The following is a 23,659-nucleotide window of genomic DNA, read 5'->3' on the forward strand; positions in this document are numbered from 1 at the left end:
ATCTACAATGACATTAAACAACACAAGTAAGTTTAATGAAGCTTAGTAAGTTCGACGAGTTAATGAAAATCTTGCCGAACTAACTATAATAAATCAAACAATAAAAATCATCCAAGAGAACTTCCTATCATTCACAACTTCAATCAACAAATACATCCGTATTCAAATCAATACAAAAATAAATAACATGTCTTTCAAATTCGTTTAATAAATCACCTTACCGAGATTTTCCATTCAAAGAATGACTTACGGGTAAAAGTACATCGTCAAAAGAAGCTCATAAGAGCTGGTCCTCCCGAATACACCAATAGAAGCTCGAAATTTGAACAGAAGCTCGTAAGAGCTGAACAGAAACTCATAAGAGCTGAACAAAAGCTCATAAGAGCTTAATAGAAGCTCGTAAGAGCTGAACAGAAGCTCGTGAGAGCTGATCCACCCAATCACGCAAAATAGAAAGTAAAACGCGAGAGTTCGCAACAAATGCTGGACCCCAGTTTACTTGGGTAAAATGCCAATATCTCCCTCCAGTACCATCTCCACTCCAAACCCCGTCATACACCAAATCACGAATGTACTCAAATTCAGCGTTCAATTCAAACCAATATCAAATTCAATATTATAATTCAAATGGTAATTCATTTCCAATAATAGAATATATATAATACCAATAACCAATTAATACAACTATTAAATTTTAACCATACGAACTTACTTGGATTGAATTGTAGTAATTGTAGAAGTTCAGGGACTATTCTTCTATTTTTCCTTTTCCACGAGTATCTACGAGATCTTGATCTAAAATATAAAATTACTCATTTATTAGAATATATTTCATTTCCAATCCATTTTACAATTAATACCCTTTTATTTTTTGAATTTACATAATTACCCTAAACTTTTACAATTTTTGCAATTTAATCCCTTAAATAGTTAATTCATCAAATTAACCAATTTTATCAAATAAATAATCTATCCAAATATTTTATGCCCTCAAACAGCCCCTAATAAACCTAAAATTCACTATCAAACCCTAATAGTTTGACATTCTCACAATTTAATCCTAAAATCAAGATTTAATAAAAAATCTCTTTACAAATTCATCAAATAGCACAATAAAAACTCCAAATACATGATATTAATAAAAAACATTCAATATTCAACAATGAAAACTTCCAAAATTTTTAACAGAATCAGAAATAGAGGTATGGGCTAGCTGGACCTAGTTGCAACAATCTCAAAAACATAAAAATTACACGAAACAGGTAAGAAATTCACTCACATGCATAACAATTTGCTTGGGCGATTCTCCTAGCTTGAAAAACCATGAATTTCGGCTATGAAAATGTAAAATGAAGAAGAAACCTATTTCTTTTTACTTAATTTTGTTTTAATTTTAACTAAATTACAAGTTTGCCACTATAATTTCATTATTTTGTCATTTTCCTTCAATTTTCCATCCCACTATATTATTTAGGGCTTAATTATCACTTAATTCCTTCCCCAATTAATAATGACACCATTTCATCACCTAATTGCTATAATTAGCAAGTTTTATACCTTTTCAATTTAGTCATTTTTCTTTAATTAACTAACTAAACATTAATATTTCTTAACCAAATTTTAATACGACTATAATTAATCTATAAATATTCTGAAAATAATATTTACGAGTCGACACGATGAAATTTTTGGTCTTGAAACTATTGTTTTGTCACCACTGAAAATCGGGTTGTTACAAATTAAGTGAACCAATGTGTTTTCTTATCAAAATCAAGTCATCGGGTCAAAAATTTTCAAATACCTAGATGCATGAAAAAATTTAGAAAGTGATCATCAAACTTAACCAAATGAAAATAGCATACTAAGAAAATGAAAAATGCAATTCATGCTCAAAGACTAAGCAAGTAATGACACAATTCACCACTGGCGGTTAAAATATATCAATTAACAAGTCATTTCAATCTGATCCACTTAATACATACATTTTCCACAATGTAGCACAACGAAAGTAAATGAACATATTAAGTTTGAAGAGGAAACTTCCCTGTGTCTTTTAATTTCGTGGTGATGGAAGAAAAGGCAGTGTACAATCGAGGAAAGCAAAGAATGCCGTAAGATTTGTCTCAATCCTATCGAGCTAATGCAATGCAGTGTTCAAATGTGTTGCAAAAGAAGCGTCAATGTCTTTCTAATCATTTTTGGTCATCTGAGTATGTCGTAACAAAATAGAAACCGTAGGAAGAAAATAGAACGTACCATTCAATTTGCCCTATAAACCCATCCCCTCCAAATATGTCAAGTCCAAAGGCATCATCTCACAAGCCACATGCAAATCATTATCATGACGGTCAAACAAGCGTTTATGCAATACAATCTGAGTAATTAAAAACCTAAGATGAGATGATGTCTATTTTCAACAACACTAACAAATTGGGAAGCTACTAATAACCAAGATTAACTTTCTTTTTCGTTTGTATGCACCAAAGGAAATAAAACTTGATTTTCATTAACACATTAGAGGAATCCTTTCAACTGGAAAAATGAGATAGCAAGGAATCAATGGTCATATTTTAAAACTGGATCTTGAAGGAAAATGTCATTCTATTTGCTAGGACCGTACGGTACCTTATAAGTTCTAGTCCATTTTCAATAAAGTCTATAGGGGTCAAATGACTCATATAATCAAATAAACTATTCAAGTATTCACCGGTGAGTGCATAGTCATTAGTGATCAAACCTAATGCAATGTTAAACTCAGTAATCAATAATTTAAAGTGCTTTCCCCTCAGACAAAATGTAACTACACCAGGACTGTTCAACGTAAAATTCGCAGGCATTTTAAATTTGTAAGTGGTATAAAACTCACGAGTGAGATAAATGCCGAAAAATTAATCATAAAATAGTGTTGCCAACCAATATTTTCAAACAATTTAAGTGTGTCACTACAAATATTCAAAGCATCTAAAGTCAGCTTATGAACTTGCTTACAATGTGTAATAGATTTGCAATAGAGGTTAGCATACCATTTTCATTTTGTCGCTTTGTTGAACGTCAAATGTTCATGTAACTCAGGTTCATAAATAGGTAAAACGCGCATTCCCTTGTCGAGTCAATTGTGATGCCGACACTTCCTGTGTTGGCTTTGAGATTGATAGGATGAGAGTAATGTAGCAACCCGATTTTCAGTGGTGTCAGAAACAATGGTTTTGAGACCATAATTCTAACGAAATAGTTCATAAATATTGTTTAATTAATATATTTACAAGGTCTTTAGAGTCATATTAAATTTTGGTTGAGAAATTTTATCGTTTAGATAGTTTAATAAGTAAAAATGACTGAATCCTAAAAACTGTAAAAATTAAGTAATTAAATTAAAAGGGGCTAAATGGATAAATTAGCCCTTTGGGAATTTAGTGAGTGGAAATTAATGATGCAATGCTTAAATGAAAGGTTTAATTAGGCTTAATCTTAGATTAATTAAGGCGTAATTAAAAAAACTAAAATATTTACAAAAATTCCACGGTATACATAATAAATGAAACCCAAAATTTAAGAAGAAAATTAGAAATTTTCTTCATCTCCTCCACGGAAAAGGTAGAGAGCTGGGGTTTTTGTTCCTTTTTTATTCAAGCTTTGATTTGGTAAGTATTGATGCACGTTTTTAGTAATTTTTATGTTTTTGAGTTCGTATTAGCTTAACCTAACTAAATCAAGGACCAATTGGTGAATCTGTTAAAAGTTATAAAAGTTGTCATTGATGAATGAAGTTATTTCTTAAAGCTTGTGATGAAATATGAAACCTTGTTGATAGATTTAATTATTTTGAAAAGTGATTTTTAATGATATTTAATATTTAGGGACTAAATTGATTTAATGATAAATTGCTTGTACTTGAGGTGAAATTATTGCAAATGCGGGGCTGATATGAAGTTATAGAACATTGGGTTATCATGGTGTTAAGGAAAAATGGGTAATTTGCATGATTAGGGCCCAATGACTGAATTGAATGAAAATGAAAAGTTGAGGGGCAAGTAGGTAATTTTCCAAAAATGACCTAATTGCATAAAAGGATCAAATTGTGTTGTTATTCTAATTATGGAATGAAATTATTATGTTTAGATCAATAATGTGCCGATAATCGTGGAAAGGGGAAAATTACGGAGTAGTCTCGGTACTTTGGAATTTTCTGCAAATCAATCCAGTAAGTTCATACGTTTGTTTGTGCTTCTAAAATAATTATTCTTTGTTAATATGCTCTTAATGAATGTTGTATTATATATTGGAAGTATGCTCCATAGAGCCATATCTACTAATATACGGAAAGAAGCTCAATCGAGCAAATCCTACGTTATGCTGAATGAAGCTCAATCAAGTAAATCCTATTGTTATATTGAATGAAGCTCAATCAATCAAATCCTATTGTTATACAGAGTGAAGCTCAAACGAGTAGAAATCTACTGATATACTGATGAAAAGCTAAATCTAGCAATGTCCACTAAGTGTACTGAATTATTGAATTGGTTGTTAATTACTGTTATAAGCTGCTTATAATGGAAATCTATATTTTAATACTGATTAAACCTATGTTTTATTTGAAAAGTTTATTAGATTCTGAACGAACTTACTAAGCTTCTTTAAAGCTTACTTGTATTTTGTTTATTTTGTAGATTACATTTTAAAGGCTAAAAAGATCGGGTCAACGCTAGGAATCACACTATCCGAGAACCTTGGTAGACTTAATTTCTCGATTTTGGTATATGGCATGTACTAGGACCCCTACGTATAGTTATGTCAAATACCTAGTTTTGAGTAAAATGCTATTACATGTTGTGTACTTAAATTACTTGTGATCTCCTACTTGCTACCTAAATGTGTTTTAATGGTTATGGTATGAAGTGATATGTTAGGTGTTAACTTAAAGCTTGTAATGAAATGGATGTTTGTTTTTTAGAGATATAATGTAATTGTGGTTGTAAAGTTGGGGGTGAATTGTGGTGAGATTCATTGGGGTGTTAATGATGACAAAATGTATGATATATAGAATGAATTTATGGTCATGTTTGGGTGTGTTTGAAGTTGGTTTTGACATTTCAAAATGTGTATTTGAAAGTGTATAGGTACGTAACAGTAAGGGGTGAAATTAAGCATGAAATTGGTCATTTTGGGCTCACACAACCTGGGAGACGGGCTGTCACACAGTCGTGTAAAGCATACGGGCAACCTCTGCGGGTGTGTTCCTAAGACGTGTATAAAAACAATATAGGTGCAGCTTTCACACGGACAGACACACGACCTGCGACACGACCATGTGAAGATATTTTGATTGTTACACAGGTTGACACACAGTCTGCGACACGGCCGTGTGATCCAAATCAGCGAGTTACACGGTCTATGCACACGAGCGTGTAAGATAACCACACGACCATGTTGAAGCCACATGAACTGGACTCTGTCACACAACTGTGTGATCCCTGACTTGAAATTTTCAATTTTTCTCTCGATGTTCTGATTTGTTCTGAATTGGTCCCTGAATGCCCGTGACTTATTTCTAGAGCTTTGAAAGCTCAATTTAAGACCGAGACTAAGTAACCTCTTTCATATTGAATATTACTTGTAATTATGAGATTGAATTTTTTGTTTAATATAAATTATTATTAACTGTTCCAACTTGACTGGTAACATTTTGTATCCTATTCTGGCAACGGAAACATATAAGGGTGTTACAAGCAAGGCTCGTATGGACGACTTTGGTGTGCATTTTTAGAGTGTCGGAGGTAGTCTTGCTCATCAATGAGCATAAAAGCGATGGCTGGGGGTATTAAACTATCATCAGATGATTGATTTCGAATTGAGCGATAATGGTGCTCGGGGTAGTGACAAGGTGGTGGTTGGTGGTTACTATTTGGTTTGGACACAAGATCGGGGCTTCGTTTGACGATGATCGAAAGGGTTTTGGAGGCGGCGATGTTCGGGGCAGTGAACTGTTAGGAAATGTGTCCATATTGTAGTAAATATGTAACTATTTTTCTTTGTATTTGAATAATGAACAAATTTAATTTCAGATTTCACTATTATATCTTTTGTGCTTTTTTTCATGTTTTGCATACATAGCGAAACTGTGACAAGCATATATTAGCTCATTGGTTGTCTAAGTTCGAACTAATAATAAGTGGCACTGTAAGAACATTTATATTGCGAGAAAGAAAACTTAATTCAGTAGATAATCTAAACGAGTCCGTAATCCTGTTAAGAATCAAAGTGAGCATTTGATTCAAATACTTAGAAGGATTATTATGTCGTCTACAATTTCAATTAGGGAGATGGCTAGTCTTGGCTATCAAAGTAGTTGACTCCATGGGTAGGGACATAGATGTACTCATTGGAAGAATGATACATTGGACTGGACCCAAGTTGAAATTAATTCTGAATTCATTTTTGAATTGATTCACTTGTGACATTCATGGTGTGACTTACCTAAATCCTGAGTTAGTCATTGACCATGCGTATGTAACTGATGTACTTTGATATAAGTGGAGGCTTACACTATAAAGATGATTGAGATAATAGCCAGTATGTTGGGTACATGACTCATGTATGATATGGCTTTACTAGCAACAATGGAATTCATAGCTCGATTAAAGATTTAACGATACCCTCTTATTGGCATTGTTTGGATTGATACATATGGAACGTGGCCATGGGTTGTTTGTTCTATAATGAGCAATTTACCATAGCCATTAGTTGACAGTGATCATATTAATCATTAAGAAGACACACTGGTGACAACGAGATAAAATATGATTGTATTGAGTGAACGAATTTAACTTAAAGGAATCAATGATATTATATAAGGGTAACGCACACATGACGAGGTCATTGGACAACGTAGTTGGATGAATTGCTTTCGTAAATAGTATACAATAAGGAGTTTTCAATCATAGTACTTCTTGTTAACTGACTTCATGATTAAGTAAATTGCGAATTATCGAAACAATGCTTTTGGACATATATAACATCTCATTTTAGTGGTGTTGTAAATAGTGGTTTCTAAACCCATTTCGATTATCAAGTCCGTAAATATTATTATTAAATATTTTTGAGTCTATTATAGTATGATATTAAATTGCGGTTTAGGAATTTTGTTGAATGGATAGTTCATTATGGTTTAAAGACTAAATTGTAAAAGTCGTAAAAATTTAATCGCTACAAATTTTCAGTTTGCTAAGGGTTCAATATGGAAAATTACTTTTTTTTATATGGAATGTTGGTGGTGGATGACAACATTTCCTACTTATGGTTACTTAATCATGCTTAGTGATAAGTTAATTAAGTTTAAAGTAATTAATTAAATTTTATTATATTTTAATCCAAGTATAAAAGGAAAATTTAAAAGAAAAAAGAAATATTTTCTTTACAAGAGAAAAAAATAGGGTTTCAAAATTTTCATGCTTTAGTCTTTGATTGATAAGTCATTTTTAGTCTGTTTCTTGTAATTTTTATATTTTTGAGATCTCAAGAGCTTGATTTAGCTAGCTCGGCTACTATTTTGCAAAATCGTTAAAGTTTCCAAAATTTACTATTGATGATTTCTTGAATTTTTTTGATTTATTTGGTTAGATTTTAAGCTTAGTAATGAAAAAGGACTAATTTGTAAAGTGAAAATAATTAGTTTTGAACATAGGAACTAAAGTGCAATAATTTCAAATTTTGCGTGAATTTTCTGTAATTATAGGTTTTGGTGGTTTGTAGAAGGGTGAAACTGAGATCAATTTTGAAATTGAGGCTCAAATTTGAAAGTTATAACAATTTCAGTTTTAGGGACTAAATTGAAGAAAATGAAAATTTTGAGGGAACCTTTTTAAAATGAAATTAAAATGCCATATTTATATATTTGGATGTTATAGGAAAATTGGAATTGATAGATTAAAATTAAATAATCGTATAGATCAAGATTTGAATCAAGTCGAGGATAATCAGGGAAAAGGAAAAAAATTGTTGAATAGTCCCTACGATTCAAGTTGTTTGCTGAGTTTTGTTAAGTAAGTTCATATGGTATGGATATTTTTAATTTTTATATGTACTTGAATTATAATCTTTTTGTATGTGTGTATGTAATTTGAGTTATTTACAAATTGGTACAAAAAGGTGATATAAGGATTAAATTGTAAAGAAATTGTTAAACGAGTTAATTGTACTCGAGTGAATTTATTAAAGGATAGGATACAAATGTCATGCCAATATTGATATTTTTGCGCTTGTACGAGTTTGCACTTAGGTGCCTCTGTTAGCACTTTGGTGCCCTTTGGTGTGGTGTAGTTACCCGTGAATCCGAATCTATTTATTATAGTTCATCGGGCTATTGGATTAGTTTAAAAGGGAAATGTCATATAAGTGTTATGAAATTATGCTCAAATGACTATATGTATTTGGAATGATATGAATGATGTATATGTTTGATGTTTTTGATGGAATGGCACTGAATTGAATTGTGACCGCCCGCCCTAGCATGCATGCGCCGGGGCTGAGAACCAATACTAAAACGAAAATCGAATGAGAATTACTACGTGCGGTGTCTACAAGTTGACAGGTCAATTGTAATATATTTGTACAACGAGATACAAGAGTACTTTGAGGATCAAACCCATAAAAGTCGGCGATAAAGCAAAATCTAGCTAAAAGCATGCACATAAATAGGTTGGTTGGTTGACTAATTATTGAATTAGCATAGTACGGCGAACCATTAATTTGAAAGTGATTAACCCAATTTTCTAAGAAATTAAGAAAAAGATGAAATCGCAAAGTATGTAAAGTTGGATTCGCTGACTTCAATGTGGTTGATTAATTATTGAATTAGAGATCTAAATTGTTTAAACTCCTAAATTGGTTCCATTTTACCTCTCGATCTCAACTTTACCAACTTAGACAAATTAGTCTAGTTAATCTCTCGAACTCACAAACTAATCCCGGACTAACGAATTGGTGCCTGATAAAATCTCCTCTCGATCTCACTTACTTAAATTTTCTCTTAGGGAGCATCAATCTTAAGTTTTGAGGTTAATTCAATTTAGTCCAATTTATTGCAATTTAGTCCCTAACCCAAAAATTGGTTTATCCACATTTCCATCAATCAATCCCCTAGGATTTAGTTACCCATTAACATATCTAAACTAACAAACTTCAAATAAGCAAACATAATAACCCTAAACATCGAACTCAAGAAAGTAAAGATGAAAGATAGGATTTTTCTTGGAGAAACTTGACAACAATAAAAATGGTAGTAAGAGGAATAATCAAGAACACTAAAGCTATAATTTTTAACAAATGAAAGGTAAACAAGCTTAATGATATTAAACTAAAGATTAAAATGTGCTTACAACAAAGTTTAAGGTGCTAGACATGTAAATAAACCTAAGCTACAGTAAAAACTAACTTAACTAATTAAGAAAATGCAAGGAAAATAAAGAAGTTGCAGAAAAACTAAATCCTACAACTATGGAGAAGAAAACTACCCTAAATCTAAACTAAAAAATGAAAGAAACCTTAAAACTAAAAGCTCTCTCTAACCTAAAACTACAACTCCCCTTTTTCTCTTAGCCAAAAGGGGCTTTTAAGCTGATTACAACTCAGATTTTAATAACTAAAATGCCTTTAGAATTATATTTTGATTAGTGTTGGTGTTAGACAAAAACTACCCCAGCAATCATTTTTCTCCACGTCAGGCAGCAATATTACAATACTCACGACATCTTGAAATGGGGGGTGAAGTTTGAAAACAAAATTAATTCCCAACGTCTCAATCTTGAGAAAGCAAAATTCGTACATGGCTAGCATTGCCAAGTTTTATGACATGACAGTCTATTATTAGCTGGAATTTTTTTATCAAATAAAACATTTTTGTGTAAAATGGGTAATAGAAGAATAGTTTCGATATTACTTGTGACCAAAAAAAGTTTAGGTACCAATTTGAAAAAAATGGTATAATTTTGGTATTAATTTGTGGGTTAAGCCTTTCTTTTAAAATAGAGTTAATGATTTAACTAACAGAGGTATCAACTTTGGGAAAATAGTATAATTTAGGTACTAATTTGTCGGTTACTTTTTTATTTTTATTTTTAAAGGCTTTATTCATAATTTAGTCCCTAAACTATACTCATTTTCTCACTTTGATACTTAAACTTTTTTATTCCATTTTGGTACCTGAACTTTGTATCGCTACCCATTTCAGTACTTAAAAGCTAACAACATTAAAAAAACCTGCCACATCTTAGATGACATGGTAGATTGAACGATGATGTGGCACGTTAATCGAGCGTTGGTCAATCTTAACTAGTTGTTGACCGGTCAAAAAATCATTAAAATATATTTAGAAATTAGAAAATTATTTAAAAAAAACTTGAAAAAAAATTAATAACTAGTTATAAAAATTGGTAAAAAATATTTAGAAAATTTTAAAATTTGTTTTAAAATATATAAATTATTTAAAAATTCTTTGAAATTTTGTTAAAAATTATAAAAACTGTAATTCTTTTTAAAATGTAAAAAAAACATTAAATAATTTAAATATTGTGAAAATCATTAAAAATTTAAAAATGATTAAAAATTATAAAAATAATAAGATTTTTTTAAAAAAATTTATGAAAATTATTATGATAAAGATGGCAATATTTGTTCAAATAAAGAGATTGAAGATTCATCCCTATGCCCATGGGTTGACAATGATAAGTTTTTGGTTAATTAGGCCTCAGTATAATTAAAAATTTTAGCAAATGAATTAAACTTTAAATTAGAAAAAAAACATTGAATTCGAATATTAGAAGCTACTTTTAAAAAAAATTGTAAAAAAAAATTATAATTTAAAAAATATAATTTTTACAATTTCTTAAAATTCTTATGATTTTCATATGTTTTAAATAATGATTGCAATTTTTAAAATTTTTAATGATTTTCACAATTTTTTGTGTTTTTAAAAAAATTGCAATTTTATAATTTTTTACAAGTTTTTAATTTTCTAAACAATTTTTACAAATTTTTAAGAATTTTTATAGCTTTTAAAATTTTTAAGTGTACATATCACTTGGCGGATTTAGCTTTAAGCGTGTCATTTGGATTACATGTTCTTGAGGAGATGCCATCGTCCTTGAATCAGCTTGTTCTAGCAGTACACTGGGAGTCGCAGTTCCACGGCTTTGTCCAGTTAGCAATTAGGCATTGCCTACGCTTTATCTACTATATATATATATATAAAATAATTTTTAAAATTTCTAAATAATGTTTTACTAATTTTTATAATTTTATATTTTTAAATAATATTTTACGATTTTAATCATTTTTAATGATTTGTTGATCGGTCAACAGTTTGTCAATGTGGGTGAATCGGTTAATCAACTGTAATCAACATCCGATCAATACTTAATCAACTTGCCATATCATAGGTTAATGTGTCATATCATCAATTAATCTGCCATCCCATAGATGACGTGGTGCATTTTGATTGGCCAACTTTTTTAAATGTTGTTATCTTTTAGGTACCAAAATGAGAAATGATGCAAAATTTAGATACCAACATAAGAAAAAGAAATTAGGTACCAAAATAAAACAAATGTTTATAATTTAAGGATTAAATTGTAAATAAAACATTTAAAAGATTATCTAAAAATTAATATTTAAATTATACTATATTTTCTACCCAATCAGTTATATCTATTTCAAAAAGAAAGGCTTAACGCACAAATTAATAGTAAATTATACATTTTTTCTTAAGTTGGAGCATAAATAATTTTATATATTTTTAAATAAATTTAAAATTTCTAAATAATTATTATAATTTTTTATATTTTTACAATTTTTTTTCATTTCTAAACAAAATTTTACAAATTTAAATAATTTTTAATAATTTTTTTGACAAATCAATGATATGTTAACGTGAATCAATGGCCGATTAATGTTGGTCAATACCGACCAACACCTAATAAAAATTTGTTAATATACCATGTCATCAATCAACACGTCATATCATCGATCAACTTATTATGTCATCGATGATATGGCATACTCTAATTGATCAACTTTTTTCTAAATAGCTTACTTTTCGAAATAAAAACGGATAATAACTTAAAATTTAAGTATTAAAATGGGATAAAAATAAAAGAAAAAAAATTAGAGGTTAAATTATGAATAAAACCTTTTTTTTAAATAGAGTGAATGGTTTGATTTACTGATGTATTTAGAATTGGTGGGTTAAGCCTTTTCTAAAGCTTTTCTTTTTTTCTCAAATATATGTATATAGAATTTCCCTTAGCTAATTGCTGTAGCAAATCTCAGAGAATCTCTTCACTCTCGATCCGTTCATCGGAACCGTTAACGGCGCCTGCACCGGTGAGGTAGGCTTTTGATTCCTATATACCTCAAGATTTTGCTTATATCTTCAAGAAATCAGTAGCAATTTCTCAGTTAAATAAGCGTTGAATTCCTTCAATTTACCCTCAGAATTTCTATCCATTTAACTCTTCCATGTAATTTCTTACTTCCATTTGATCCAAATAACTTAAGCTTCGTCGCTTTGGATTGCATCTGAAATTTTGTTGAAGTCGTTTGATAATAGTTTCCGTCATGATTTGCTGGATAAATTGGTTCAAAAAGCACCAGTGAATTAAGTAATACGATAAGGTTTAGATATTGTGGTTTCTCACTTCTTTCTGATAATGATATAGAATATATGCTTTCATGGCGTTATATTGAGAAATATAAGTTGCTTTTGACGGAAATTTTGAATTATAAATTAGATGTTTTCAACATTTCCTTAAAGGTATTTAATCATTGTAATGACATTCACCATGAAGTTGGATTTCTTTTTTTTCAATTCATAGGTTTAGAGGTATGAACTGGGTTCAACGCAAGATCTTTCTATACAATGTCACCTTTGGACTCTACATGTTGGATTGGTGGGAGCGTTGCCTTTTCAGTATCCTTTTTTCTGTTTCTCTTGCCTAAAGAGATCCAATCTGTCTCAGGATTTGCACACTTCAAAGGTGGTTGAAGTATTCTTTTGTTCATCTATTACCTAACAAAAGTCAAAGCATGGTCATTTTTTTTATGCCTGTGACCAGATTATACTGATATAGTTATACAAGGAGCTGTCTTGCGTTGTCTAGTATTTTCTGATCGGTTGTGTCATCAATTTAACTCTTCCCGATGTTTAATTTAATGACGTTTTAGACACTGGTATTCCAAGAAACTTTGGCTTCCTTTTCTTTAGAATAGCGGCAGAGGATCCTATTAGCTTATTTGTGCATCACAACAGTTTTTATGTCTTTGTACCATTTTCATATCCCATTTGTCAGTTCCTAAACCATGGAAGATATTTTGGTCATTGTGTTGATGTGGTTCATCTTCTACAACAGCTCACGATATGTAACTGTGTTCTTGAAGGGGTAAAATCCTTAGCCTTGCTGTCTGGCACTATTCATTGAATATTTTGGTTGAACTATTGAAAAAGCTCCCGAGCTTTATAAGTTATATAAGCTTCTATACATTCATTGAACTTAAATTATTCCTTTTCTTTTTGTTTGTACTCAAATAAGCCCTTATATCAAATAAAATATTACTTAAAGCTAACGGCTTATCTAGGTATAAGTTGAAAATTAAAGGCTTCTTTGGTAAAATTAAAGATTAAGTGTTTGAGTGCAAATAACAGATTAAGGCCTTACTTCTGTGTAATGAAAGTATATGGGCTTAAATAAAGTTATAAAATTTAGGGGTTTTTGTTCCAGCTAGATATTTTTGGTGCTATAGGCAGAAAAAATTGTCTAGAGCTTGGCTTCCCTTCATCTAAATCTTTTGTAATCTTTACAATATTGTACCTTGTTTGTGACAGAAATGTAGTTTTGAGTTCTTTCTAGCTTAGGGTTCTTTTCTTCTTTGCATCTTCTTGATGAATTTAATGCTAATTTTTTGTTTTAATCTTTACTATTTTGTAAATAATTTGAAAAAAAATATGTGGATCATGGAATTTTTATATGCTTGTTAGTGATTATTGAAGCTGGTTCCTTTCTCCTTCAAACTTGAAAGATCTCATAGATTTCTTGAATCAAGATGGGGATATTAATGTTCTTTCCTTCCTGGTTGTCCTATAGATGTGGATATCACAAATGATGTTTTGAAATGTAGTTTTGAGTTTATATACTGCATAGACATAATTTACATTTGGAGAGTGCTTTTTATGTCAGTGATGCTTCAGAAGGTTGGAACTGTGTGTGCTACACTGTTGTATCCGTTGTTAAAACTTTACCGGTAATTTTCTGTATTCGGATATTCTTTGAAAAACCCTGATACTTATGTCTTTCCTTAACTGTTAGTCATCGACCACTATAGTGCATGCAGTCATATTTAATACTACTTTTTGCCCTAAATTTCAGGCATTTATCTTAAGGTTTGGAGTTGCGTTGCTATGATGATCCAAGTTTCAAAATGTTCAAATTGCTTGGTTAAAAATCTAAATTGGTGTGGATTTGCATGCTACGATGTTAGGATGCAGTGAACCGGTGCATGTGTCCCCTGTATTTTACGCTATTTTCGTGGCTTTCACTGGCAAAAACTTGAGAACATTGGCCCTACTGTAGTTACTGTTGGAAGTGCTCTAACACACATGCTTTTGAATTCCACTTAAAGTATTCAGATTGAGATGGTTTTTATGTCAAAAGTTACGTTTCACCGCAATATCAAATGCTAAATGTGTAATTTTTTTTGGTTTTTGATTCAATAGTCGGTTTCCGAGCCATAATGTAGCAATATTACATTTTTCTTCTTTGAGTTTTACCATTGGCTTTACCTTTGTTTTTTTTGTTTGTTTCCTTTGGACGATACAAAGCGTATGAATGTTGATATCATGTGATGCTGTTGTTTATATAGAATCATATGTACTCATTGGTATTATAAGATCATTATATGCTCTATTATACAAAATCCCTTTTAATGTAATTTGTTCTCAATGCAAGTGGAACTGATTTCATCCTTCTAGGCTTAACTCTGTTTTTAATGTAATTTGTTTCTCAATTCTAGTGTTACTAACTTCATCCTTCTAGTGTCACGGGCCAAAGTGCAAAGCCCGTGACCATGGCACAAGATGTGCCCTATGGAGGTCTATCGATTAGAAGGGGAACATTTAGCTCACGAGAACTGGCCCGATTTAAAGAACTGCTGGAGAAGCCTATTAGATTGAAGTTCGGTTGGCCCGATAATAAAGATATGGCAACTTAGGGTAATTTGGTAACTAACTTTAAAAAATTGAGGGAATCATATCTTATAATTAATATTGTTATAATATTACAAGGGCATGATGCAGCATGCGAATGATAAATGGTGATGGTATGATGAACAACATCAATAGTTTTCAACTAAAATTTCTGTCAAGCAAGTTACTAATATGTATACATATTTGGTCATTTTTATAATTAATGTTTTTATAATTTCTTCCCAAAGGTTTATAAAAATATTAAGCTTAATATTTTTTAGATTTATAGAATAAATTATAATTTCTTTGTAAAGGTTTAAAATTTTTTTACATAATCAAATAATTATTAATATTTTTACAAATTATAATTTTTTTTATAGTTTGCAATAACTATAATGAATTTGGATATCATTTTGTCTTGATTCATTTGAACCTGGACAACTGTTTATCTAGATTTATTTTAGATTATATTGTTTTTTTTATTATAAATTATTAATAATTTTTTAAAATTATTACACATTTATTTTATAATATCTAATATTTTTTATAATTTAAAAAATATTTTTTATAGTTTTGCATTTTTCTTGAATGAATCTGGACAAGCTGTTATCAGTTTATCCAGGTTCATTCTAGATGTATATTTCTATTAATTTTAAAATATTTTTTTTTTATATTTTTTATAATTTTTTAAAATTTTTAAATTTTGCTATGTGGTATGCCACATCAGTGTCGTTTGCCATGTCAGTATACCACATCAGCATCATTTGCCATGTCAGTATCATTAACGAGCAAACCGATCAACTGATGGTTTCCGTTAATGAAAGGATCAAGTTGATTTTTTTAGGGGTTATTAAAGACTCAATAAGCTGAACTTCTTTCCTAAGGGTTTAATTACTTTTTTTATTTTTTCTACTAAGTCTTTTTTACCCTTAAGACTTTTTATATTATAAAAAGTTAAAATTAATTATAAATTAAATAAAAAATAAAAAAATGTTTGGATTCCAATAATCATGATTTTTAAATTATAAACTAAAGTAGTTCAAACATTGTCGGTTTGGATTGGTTTTCCGTTACATCCTTCATCTTCTCTAAGTTTTTTTTTTCTTTAAAAGAAATCAATCATAGTAAGGGTTAATTTGACATTGCTATTGCGGTTGAGAAAAACTTTTGAAAAGCTCGATTTGGAAAAAAGTGCTTTTAGAAAGTGCTGTGAAAAAGTGTGATTTGTTAATTTAAAGTGTTTGACATTACTATCAAATATTGTGGAAAGAAATTAAAATGTCCATTTTAGATTTAATATTGAAAAATTAAAAATAAATTAATTTAGATACTATTTAAATAATTTAATATAATTATACATAAAATATATATTTAATATATTTAATAATTAATAATTTAATTATAAATTTAATTATACATGAAATGTTTTTAAAAATTTAAATATAATATGAAATAATATTTAAATAATTTAATATAATTATACATAAAACATAAAATAATCTAAAATTTTAAAAAATTAATGTAAATAAAAATATTTTGATAACAGGGCTTTTTCAATCCTAAAATCCAAGCGTTTGGCACTTCTTTTAAGGTTGGAAAGCAGTTTTCCGCCCCGAAAAGCATTGTGGAACGCCCTTAAGTTAATAACTATTATGAGCCTTTTTGGTATTGAAATGTAACTACCCACAAAATTCTATTTATTGGATTTACCCAAAAATTGAAAATGTGGTGAACAAGAAATCACTTGTTATAATTAAACTGAGAATTGAAAGTCTTTTTGGTCAAATAGCCAATAGTTATAAGTAAAAGGGGTAAATTGCACCATTAGTCACTAAACTATGAGTAAATTTTCGTTTTGGTCACTTAATTAAAAAAAGTTACAATTTTAGCACTAAATTTTTTAAAATTGTTTTTCTTTAGTCACTCAATTGGTAAGTTGCACTTTTTTAGTTGGTATAATAATTTTAGTCCACTACTTTTTATATTTTCTGTCAATTTGACCTTTTAGGATATCGTCAATCTCTTTGGGTCAAATACGTTCATCCAATATGATCCTATTTTATCTCATGGTAGCTATTACATCTTCCTCCATGATAAAGACAATTACTAACATATAGTCATTAAATCATTTGTCCTGGACAAATGACCCGTGACCATGTTACTTTTCCATCAATCATCTAATGCCTTTAAGAGGATATCATTTACCATTTGTTGGACTATGAATTCCACTATTGTATGAAGCTATGTCTGCAAAAGTCATATACCTATTTTACTAGCATTCACCTTCATTACTAATTGAACTCAGGCTATCAATACATCAAAGTATACAAGTCATATATACATATTACGTCACTTACTTAGGATTGAGGTAGGCTATACTATGAACATCACAAGCGAATCAATCCATAAACGGGTCTAGGATTAATCCTACTATGATTCTATATGATGTATTATCAATCTAGACAATCACATCTATGTCTGTATCTTTTGAGAGTCATCCATCCCATACCTAAGATTGATATCTCGTCGATTGGATTTGATAGACGGGATTATAGTCCTTGAATTGATTTGCTCAATTTTTTTACATCAAACTACAGACTACTTAGATTACCTACTAATATAAGTTGTCTTCTTACATTATGATTCGACCACATAATGCAACTTAATATTAGTTAAACATAAGGTAATTAGTGAGCCAATATTTTTTTGTTCATTTTTCTTTACATGGAAAAACCATTGAGGAAAAATATAAAAGATATTAATGTGAATTATGGAATTTTATTAAACTAATTTGTTAGAAAAATTACAAATGTATATGACGAAAATCTACACTGAGAGCACTAGATCCCAATGAACTCATATTCAATTTCTAGCCCATAAATTAATTTTCCCTACTAAAAAATTAATAAGTTTTCATTATGTTATTGATACATGAATTTATAGCCCACTCTCTAAGCAGGCCTAGGGTTCGAGAATAACGAAAAAGATTGTGTTGGTAGAAACCTAGGAAATGACCAGGTTTGCTTAGCCCAAAACACATGTACAAATTTGGTAAAAGTTAATTGCTATAAATAACACCAAGGCTCAATTTAAAAAAAAAAAATTTCCGTTGTGTTACAAAATCATTTTTGCATATCGAATTTTTTCAACATTTAAATCTCACATTCTCATTATTTCACAATTGCCTTACTGCACTAGTAATTTACCCCCTAATTATCCCAATTTAATCTACTCATGCATACACATTTCCCTTGGAAAATCAGTTGAAATATTCTAGTATACCACACTCATCATATTACATAATACATAAGGTTTCTATTGCCACAATACATAAACTCAAATATTTCTTCCATGTCATATCATTCATTTCTTCACTTTCACATTATTTTATTCCATTTCTTATATCCTTTCTAGGAATAATATTGACTACCTGAAGGTGTCATGGTTCAGCGAATGGTTTAGGAGATTCTTAAGCCCTATTCTAGTTTTAGACTAGAGTATAACTTTTCGATCCTACCCTCCAAATCCTACTGACTCGGTCGCACCAAAAGAACCCAAGGTAACTGATCTGTCACAAATTGACGTGGCAAATTAGGCTTTTCCAACACACTTAATGAGCTTTTTCTCGAGTAAAATAAAATTTTTAGCATAGTTTTTTGTTATTTTCATTATTTTCATATTTTCAGATAATAAGTGAAAATGTCTCAATTTGTCTTTTTTTTACCCAAATTGGTTGCTAGTGCCATTTGGAGGCCTAACACGTGTTTGAGTGCTATAGGGACGTGTTGGAGGTAAAAACGAGCAAGAACGACATTTAGGGCAAGGGTATTGCGATATCCAACCCTTGGGATCGTGACATCCTCGACAATATAGAAGACCAAGGACTACCTTCAGTGGTATCGCGAGATCCCCTTAGGTATCACAATATCCACCTCTCAAGGAAGACCTTAAGTTTTAATATTGCTCAACATATTGTGATATCTTCTTCTGGGTATCGCAATATCACCTTCATCAAGGGGACAAACTTGAACAAAAAGGGCAACCTTTGTCTACTCGGCCTGCCAATCAAACAAGGCTCATGCAGGGGCATTTTTGGCATGTAAAAGTCATCATAATACATTTCAAAATAGCCAAAAATTGCTGATGAGGAGGAGGGAGACACAAATTAGCTTAGTTGTAGGTTTAATTTTCTCTAGTTTTTTTTTAGTTTGCTCTGCACTTTTTCTAAGGTTTTTATTTTTCTCTTATTCTACCTTAGATTAGAGTTTATTTTTCTGCATTTACTTCTTGTTATTGTTGTTCTTTATGTTAATTAAATTGGTTAACATTGTAGCTAAGGTTTATTTACATTTCTAGTCCATGTATTTTGCTTTCAAGACTCTCTAAGCTTTAGTTTAATGTATTTCAGTTTATTCAAAGCTTGTTCCTTTTATGTTTCTTGCTTTATATTTATTTGTTAAATGCTTTTGGTTTCATGCTATTTGAGTTTTCTTGCATAAAAATCTCAACGTTTATATTTTTCTTAAGCTTTACTTTCATGGCTGCCTTGTTTTCCATTGTTGTGTTTATTTTCTTTACTTTGAACATGTGTAGCTAAACCTTTAAAGAGGTTGGTTGATGGAGATGTGGGTTAACTAAAATCTTTGGACAAATGACTAAATCGTAACAAATTGAACTAATTTGAATAGAACTAAGAACTTAGGTAGTGACGCCCCTAAGGGAATATCAAGATAAAGTGAGACTGGAAGATAATCTTGTTGTGCACTTGTTCGTTAGTCTCAGATTAACCAGTGAGATCGGAAGATAAATCAAACCTAATTCGTCTAAGTTAGTAAAATTGAGATCGGAAGATAAAATAGAGCTACTTGGTAATTTATATGATTTATATCCCTAGTCTAAGATTTGGTGAACCATATCAAAGCCAACCAACCCCCATTAGTCATTTGCTAGATAGTCCCTCTAGTTTACATTTCTTGCAATTTAGTCCTTAAGGTAGAATATTTAATTTTCTTAGAAAATCATCTTTTATGGATTGTCGTACTATGAAATCATATTAGTAGCCACTTAGACTCTATTGTGTATGCTAGTTATTGCTCAATCACCTCTTCTTTTGGGTTCGATCCTCGGACTACTTTGGTGTTTCATTGTAACACTATAAATATTACTACTGACCTATACACTTGCAATAAAATTGAACTTTAAAAATTATTATATAAATTCAGTGTTTTAATGTGCACGCGTGCAACCGGTCAGTAATCATAAGTGGTTAAAGTTTATATCCATTTGTCACTCACTTAAGAATTCAAGATCAAGTAAACCTTTCACAAAAATACTAGATCATTCTATTTGAATTTCCAAAATTTTGCAAACATTACCATATACACATCACAAGAAACTTAAACTTCTTTCATTCATAAGTCTCAAAAGTTGGAGACTCATTACATATTTACAATGTTGGGCACATACATTAGCTAACACTAAAGCCTATCTACTAATCAAAATATTAATACATCTTTTACATATCATTCATCTGAATCCACCTTCACTTCCTCATCAAGACCTTTTCAAAGTTTCCATTAAATTGATCATTTGATATCTTTTTCAGATTCTTTTTCTAGATTTTAATTTGGATCCTATATTAAATCGTCTTCAATTTCCCTCCACAAGATAGGAGTGGAGCTTATCAATTTACTAGGTAAAGCTTCAACATTCAAGTTGTCTAACCAAGGTGCACCGATGATCCTTTGCATTTTGTTACGCTTTTGAAATTCAACACTTAAAGTAATAGTCTTCTTTGTGCCATACAAGAGGGTTGTTAACATAAAGCTTATAATCAATTTTTCATATGTTTGTGGTGTCACCCAACTCCAAAGCTCATCTAAAAGTTCTTATTGCTTAAGGTCCAATAGTGTACCTCTCTAAGTGAGGTATTGCACTTCATCTTTCTGAATTGATTCATGACCTTTCCTTATCACCTTCTCGAATACACTACTTATCTGTAGAATTTAAGTGAAGAGTGCGAGCTTAAACAAACTCAGTGAATTTTTAGAAGTACTATTCATCATACACAATAGCATAAGTTAATCAAGAGCATACTAAGACACAATCGCAAACTCATTTTCATCAAGTCAAAGAATCGTTTCCATGCTTCATTATCTCACGAGGTTTGAATATACGTTTACATATAATCACACACATCATAGCCCATATATTTCAAACAATGATAAATTGGCTTCTTGATATTATGAAACATATAGGTGGACTCAATCACCACATATTAGATAAATGTATCTCCATCACACCAATGACTTAAAGAGTCTAACATGCCCCAACAAGTGTAACATTAAGCTAAACACTCTCCAACACAACAAACATGTTCCGTTGAATGGAACATAGCTCAACATTCCCTTATATCTCTATCTTGTCCCAAGACCTTAATTGCCCCATCACAAAACACAAAGGTTAGTACTCACAATCCTATGACATGCCAACTATTTTCAATGATTTCAAGAGATAAAAAAGCCAAATATCTATATTTACACATATTTATTTATTGTTTTAATACACATAAAATCTGTTCATAGTCATCAGTTTCACATTACAACCTCATACACAATACATGTTTATCGGATACATATTTAATTGCACTTACAAGTGTCACAATAGTGCTCATTGAGCTATCATATATCAGTTCTCATAGGTGTACGTTAAAAATCAATAGCTCACATATCACATTAATATACTTTCACATATTACTTGCTGCATTATATCATATATCACAACTCATCCTACTTAGGCATGATTTTACAAACAAGGCAAAAAGTATAGGAAAGGCTTACCTTCGGAACTTAGGATAGGGATTTAGGCTAATCCTAAACTCTCGGTTAACACTATGAATTGTGCATATCAGCAGCGACTTCAAAACACTCACCGATCTTGCTTTTGCTTGCTAGTCGAAAGCTTAAACAAGTTTCGCCTTGCCTTTTGACTTGCTAGTAGATGGCTCCAATAGATCCAAAACTTCTCATACATAATATACACAATACATATATGCCATTAATAGCCACAAACACCACAAAAATCAAACAAAGATGCAAATCTAATCTATCTCCTTTTAAAACGAAACTTAAATTTCTAGATTCAATCTCATTTTCGTTGTTTGAAATTGATTCAAAATATCTAATTAATCACTTTACAATAGATCTAAACCATTAAAACACCTAGAAATTTAGATTTAAAGTTTTTGACAAATTTGACGTTCATGAACATCTTGAATGATAAGTCGTTAAATCGTTCAAATCCCTTAACTATTGGTTAAAGTAAGATTTTAAACCTTTTAATCTAATCAAAATAAGTTGAAAATCACTTAGAAACCAAAGTTTAGTTTGGAAATCCAAAATTTTCCATTATTGATCTCAATTTTTGACATAATCCATTAAATTCATAAAAACTCATTCTAAAGAATCAAACCTTGATTTATAAAAACAAGATGCATGAAAACATAGTCAAGAAACAAAATATTACCTTGCTTGGTGAAGAAAAACGAACCAAAGATTGAATTTCGTGAAAATCCAATAGAAAAAGAATGAAAAAATCGGTGACATTTTTTATGGTTTTCTTAAAAATTGAGAGAGATTTTGGTGTTTGGGAAAAAGGAAAATCAAATTGAAGAGTTTGATTTGAAAGTAAACAGGGAGTTTTGGTGTTTGCAGAATTTTCAAATAACAAGCAAAGAAGAAGGAAGAATAGCGGTTCACGCTTAAAAGTTCTGCCAAATCCCAACTCTTTTAATTTTAGGCCAAATTGCTTGTGGGAAACTCCCAACGTTGCCCCATTTTCAATTTAGTCCTCTTTTCTAGTTAAAAGCCTTTTTCTCGTTTCTTTTTAAAATTTAATTTTATTTTTGAAAGCCATTTAAGGAAAATATTTTTTGATTACTTAATTCTGAATTCTCAAACCTAATTTTGGCTTTAATTTTTAAAAGCTAATCCCGACCCAAATCGACAAACCCGGTTCACTAACCTGAAACTACTAGGCCTAATTTTGGGATGTGATATCATTTCCAAGATTCCTCAAAATCCATCAAACACGATCTTGGAAAAGTAACAAAAATATTGGGGCATTACAAACAAACTTCGCCTAACAAGGCTATTGTCACATTTTACCCACATACTTTGTATTCATGTCCCATTAGGTCATATTACTCACCTAAATAGGGAGACTTAGATTGCAAAACTTTGGTGATAGCCCAATAATCAATAAAGGACACGTAACATATGGATGTTCCCCCTTAAATACGTTTTTAAAGCACAATGATAGAGGGTAACAACGCACAAGTCCCAAGCAAATTTGAGGTTGCTTCGAGTTCAAGAAACAAGCCAAATTGTTTCGAAAGATTTCTTACAAACAAAGAAACAATTTGATTAACAA

At 30.5% G+C, this 23,659-nt stretch overlaps 1 protein-coding gene and 1 long non-coding RNA gene across 2 annotated transcripts; one reads left to right on the plus strand and one right to left on the minus strand.

Moving 5' to 3' along the window:
• The first annotated feature begins 12,124 nt into the window (after positions 1-12,124).
• LOC107921008 (uncharacterized) lies at positions 12,125-14,808 on the plus strand. The gene is made up of 5 exons (XM_016850861.2): positions 12,125-12,380; positions 12,867-12,961; positions 13,358-13,430; positions 14,226-14,289; positions 14,415-14,808. Exons 1-5 carry the CDS (start codon positions 12,277-12,279, stop codon positions 14,448-14,450), a joined length of 372 nt encoding a protein of 123 aa, XP_016706350.2. The 5' UTR covers positions 12,125-12,276; the 3' UTR covers positions 14,451-14,808.
• Positions 14,809-21,743: 6,935 nt separating this feature from the next.
• LOC107921310 (uncharacterized) lies at positions 21,744-23,059 on the minus strand. The gene is made up of 2 exons (XR_001691014.2): positions 22,754-23,059; positions 21,744-22,249 (listed from the first exon to the last, which is right to left on the minus strand). It is a non-coding gene; the product is annotated as an uncharacterized lncRNA (long non-coding RNA).
• Positions 23,060-23,659: the final 600 nt, after the last annotated feature.

The sequence above is a fragment of the Gossypium hirsutum genome, chromosome D01, assembly GCF_007990345.1.
Source record: "Gossypium hirsutum isolate 1008001.06 chromosome D01, Gossypium_hirsutum_v2.1, whole genome shotgun sequence".
Classification (NCBI taxonomy): domain Eukaryota; kingdom Viridiplantae; phylum Streptophyta; class Magnoliopsida; order Malvales; family Malvaceae; genus Gossypium; species Gossypium hirsutum.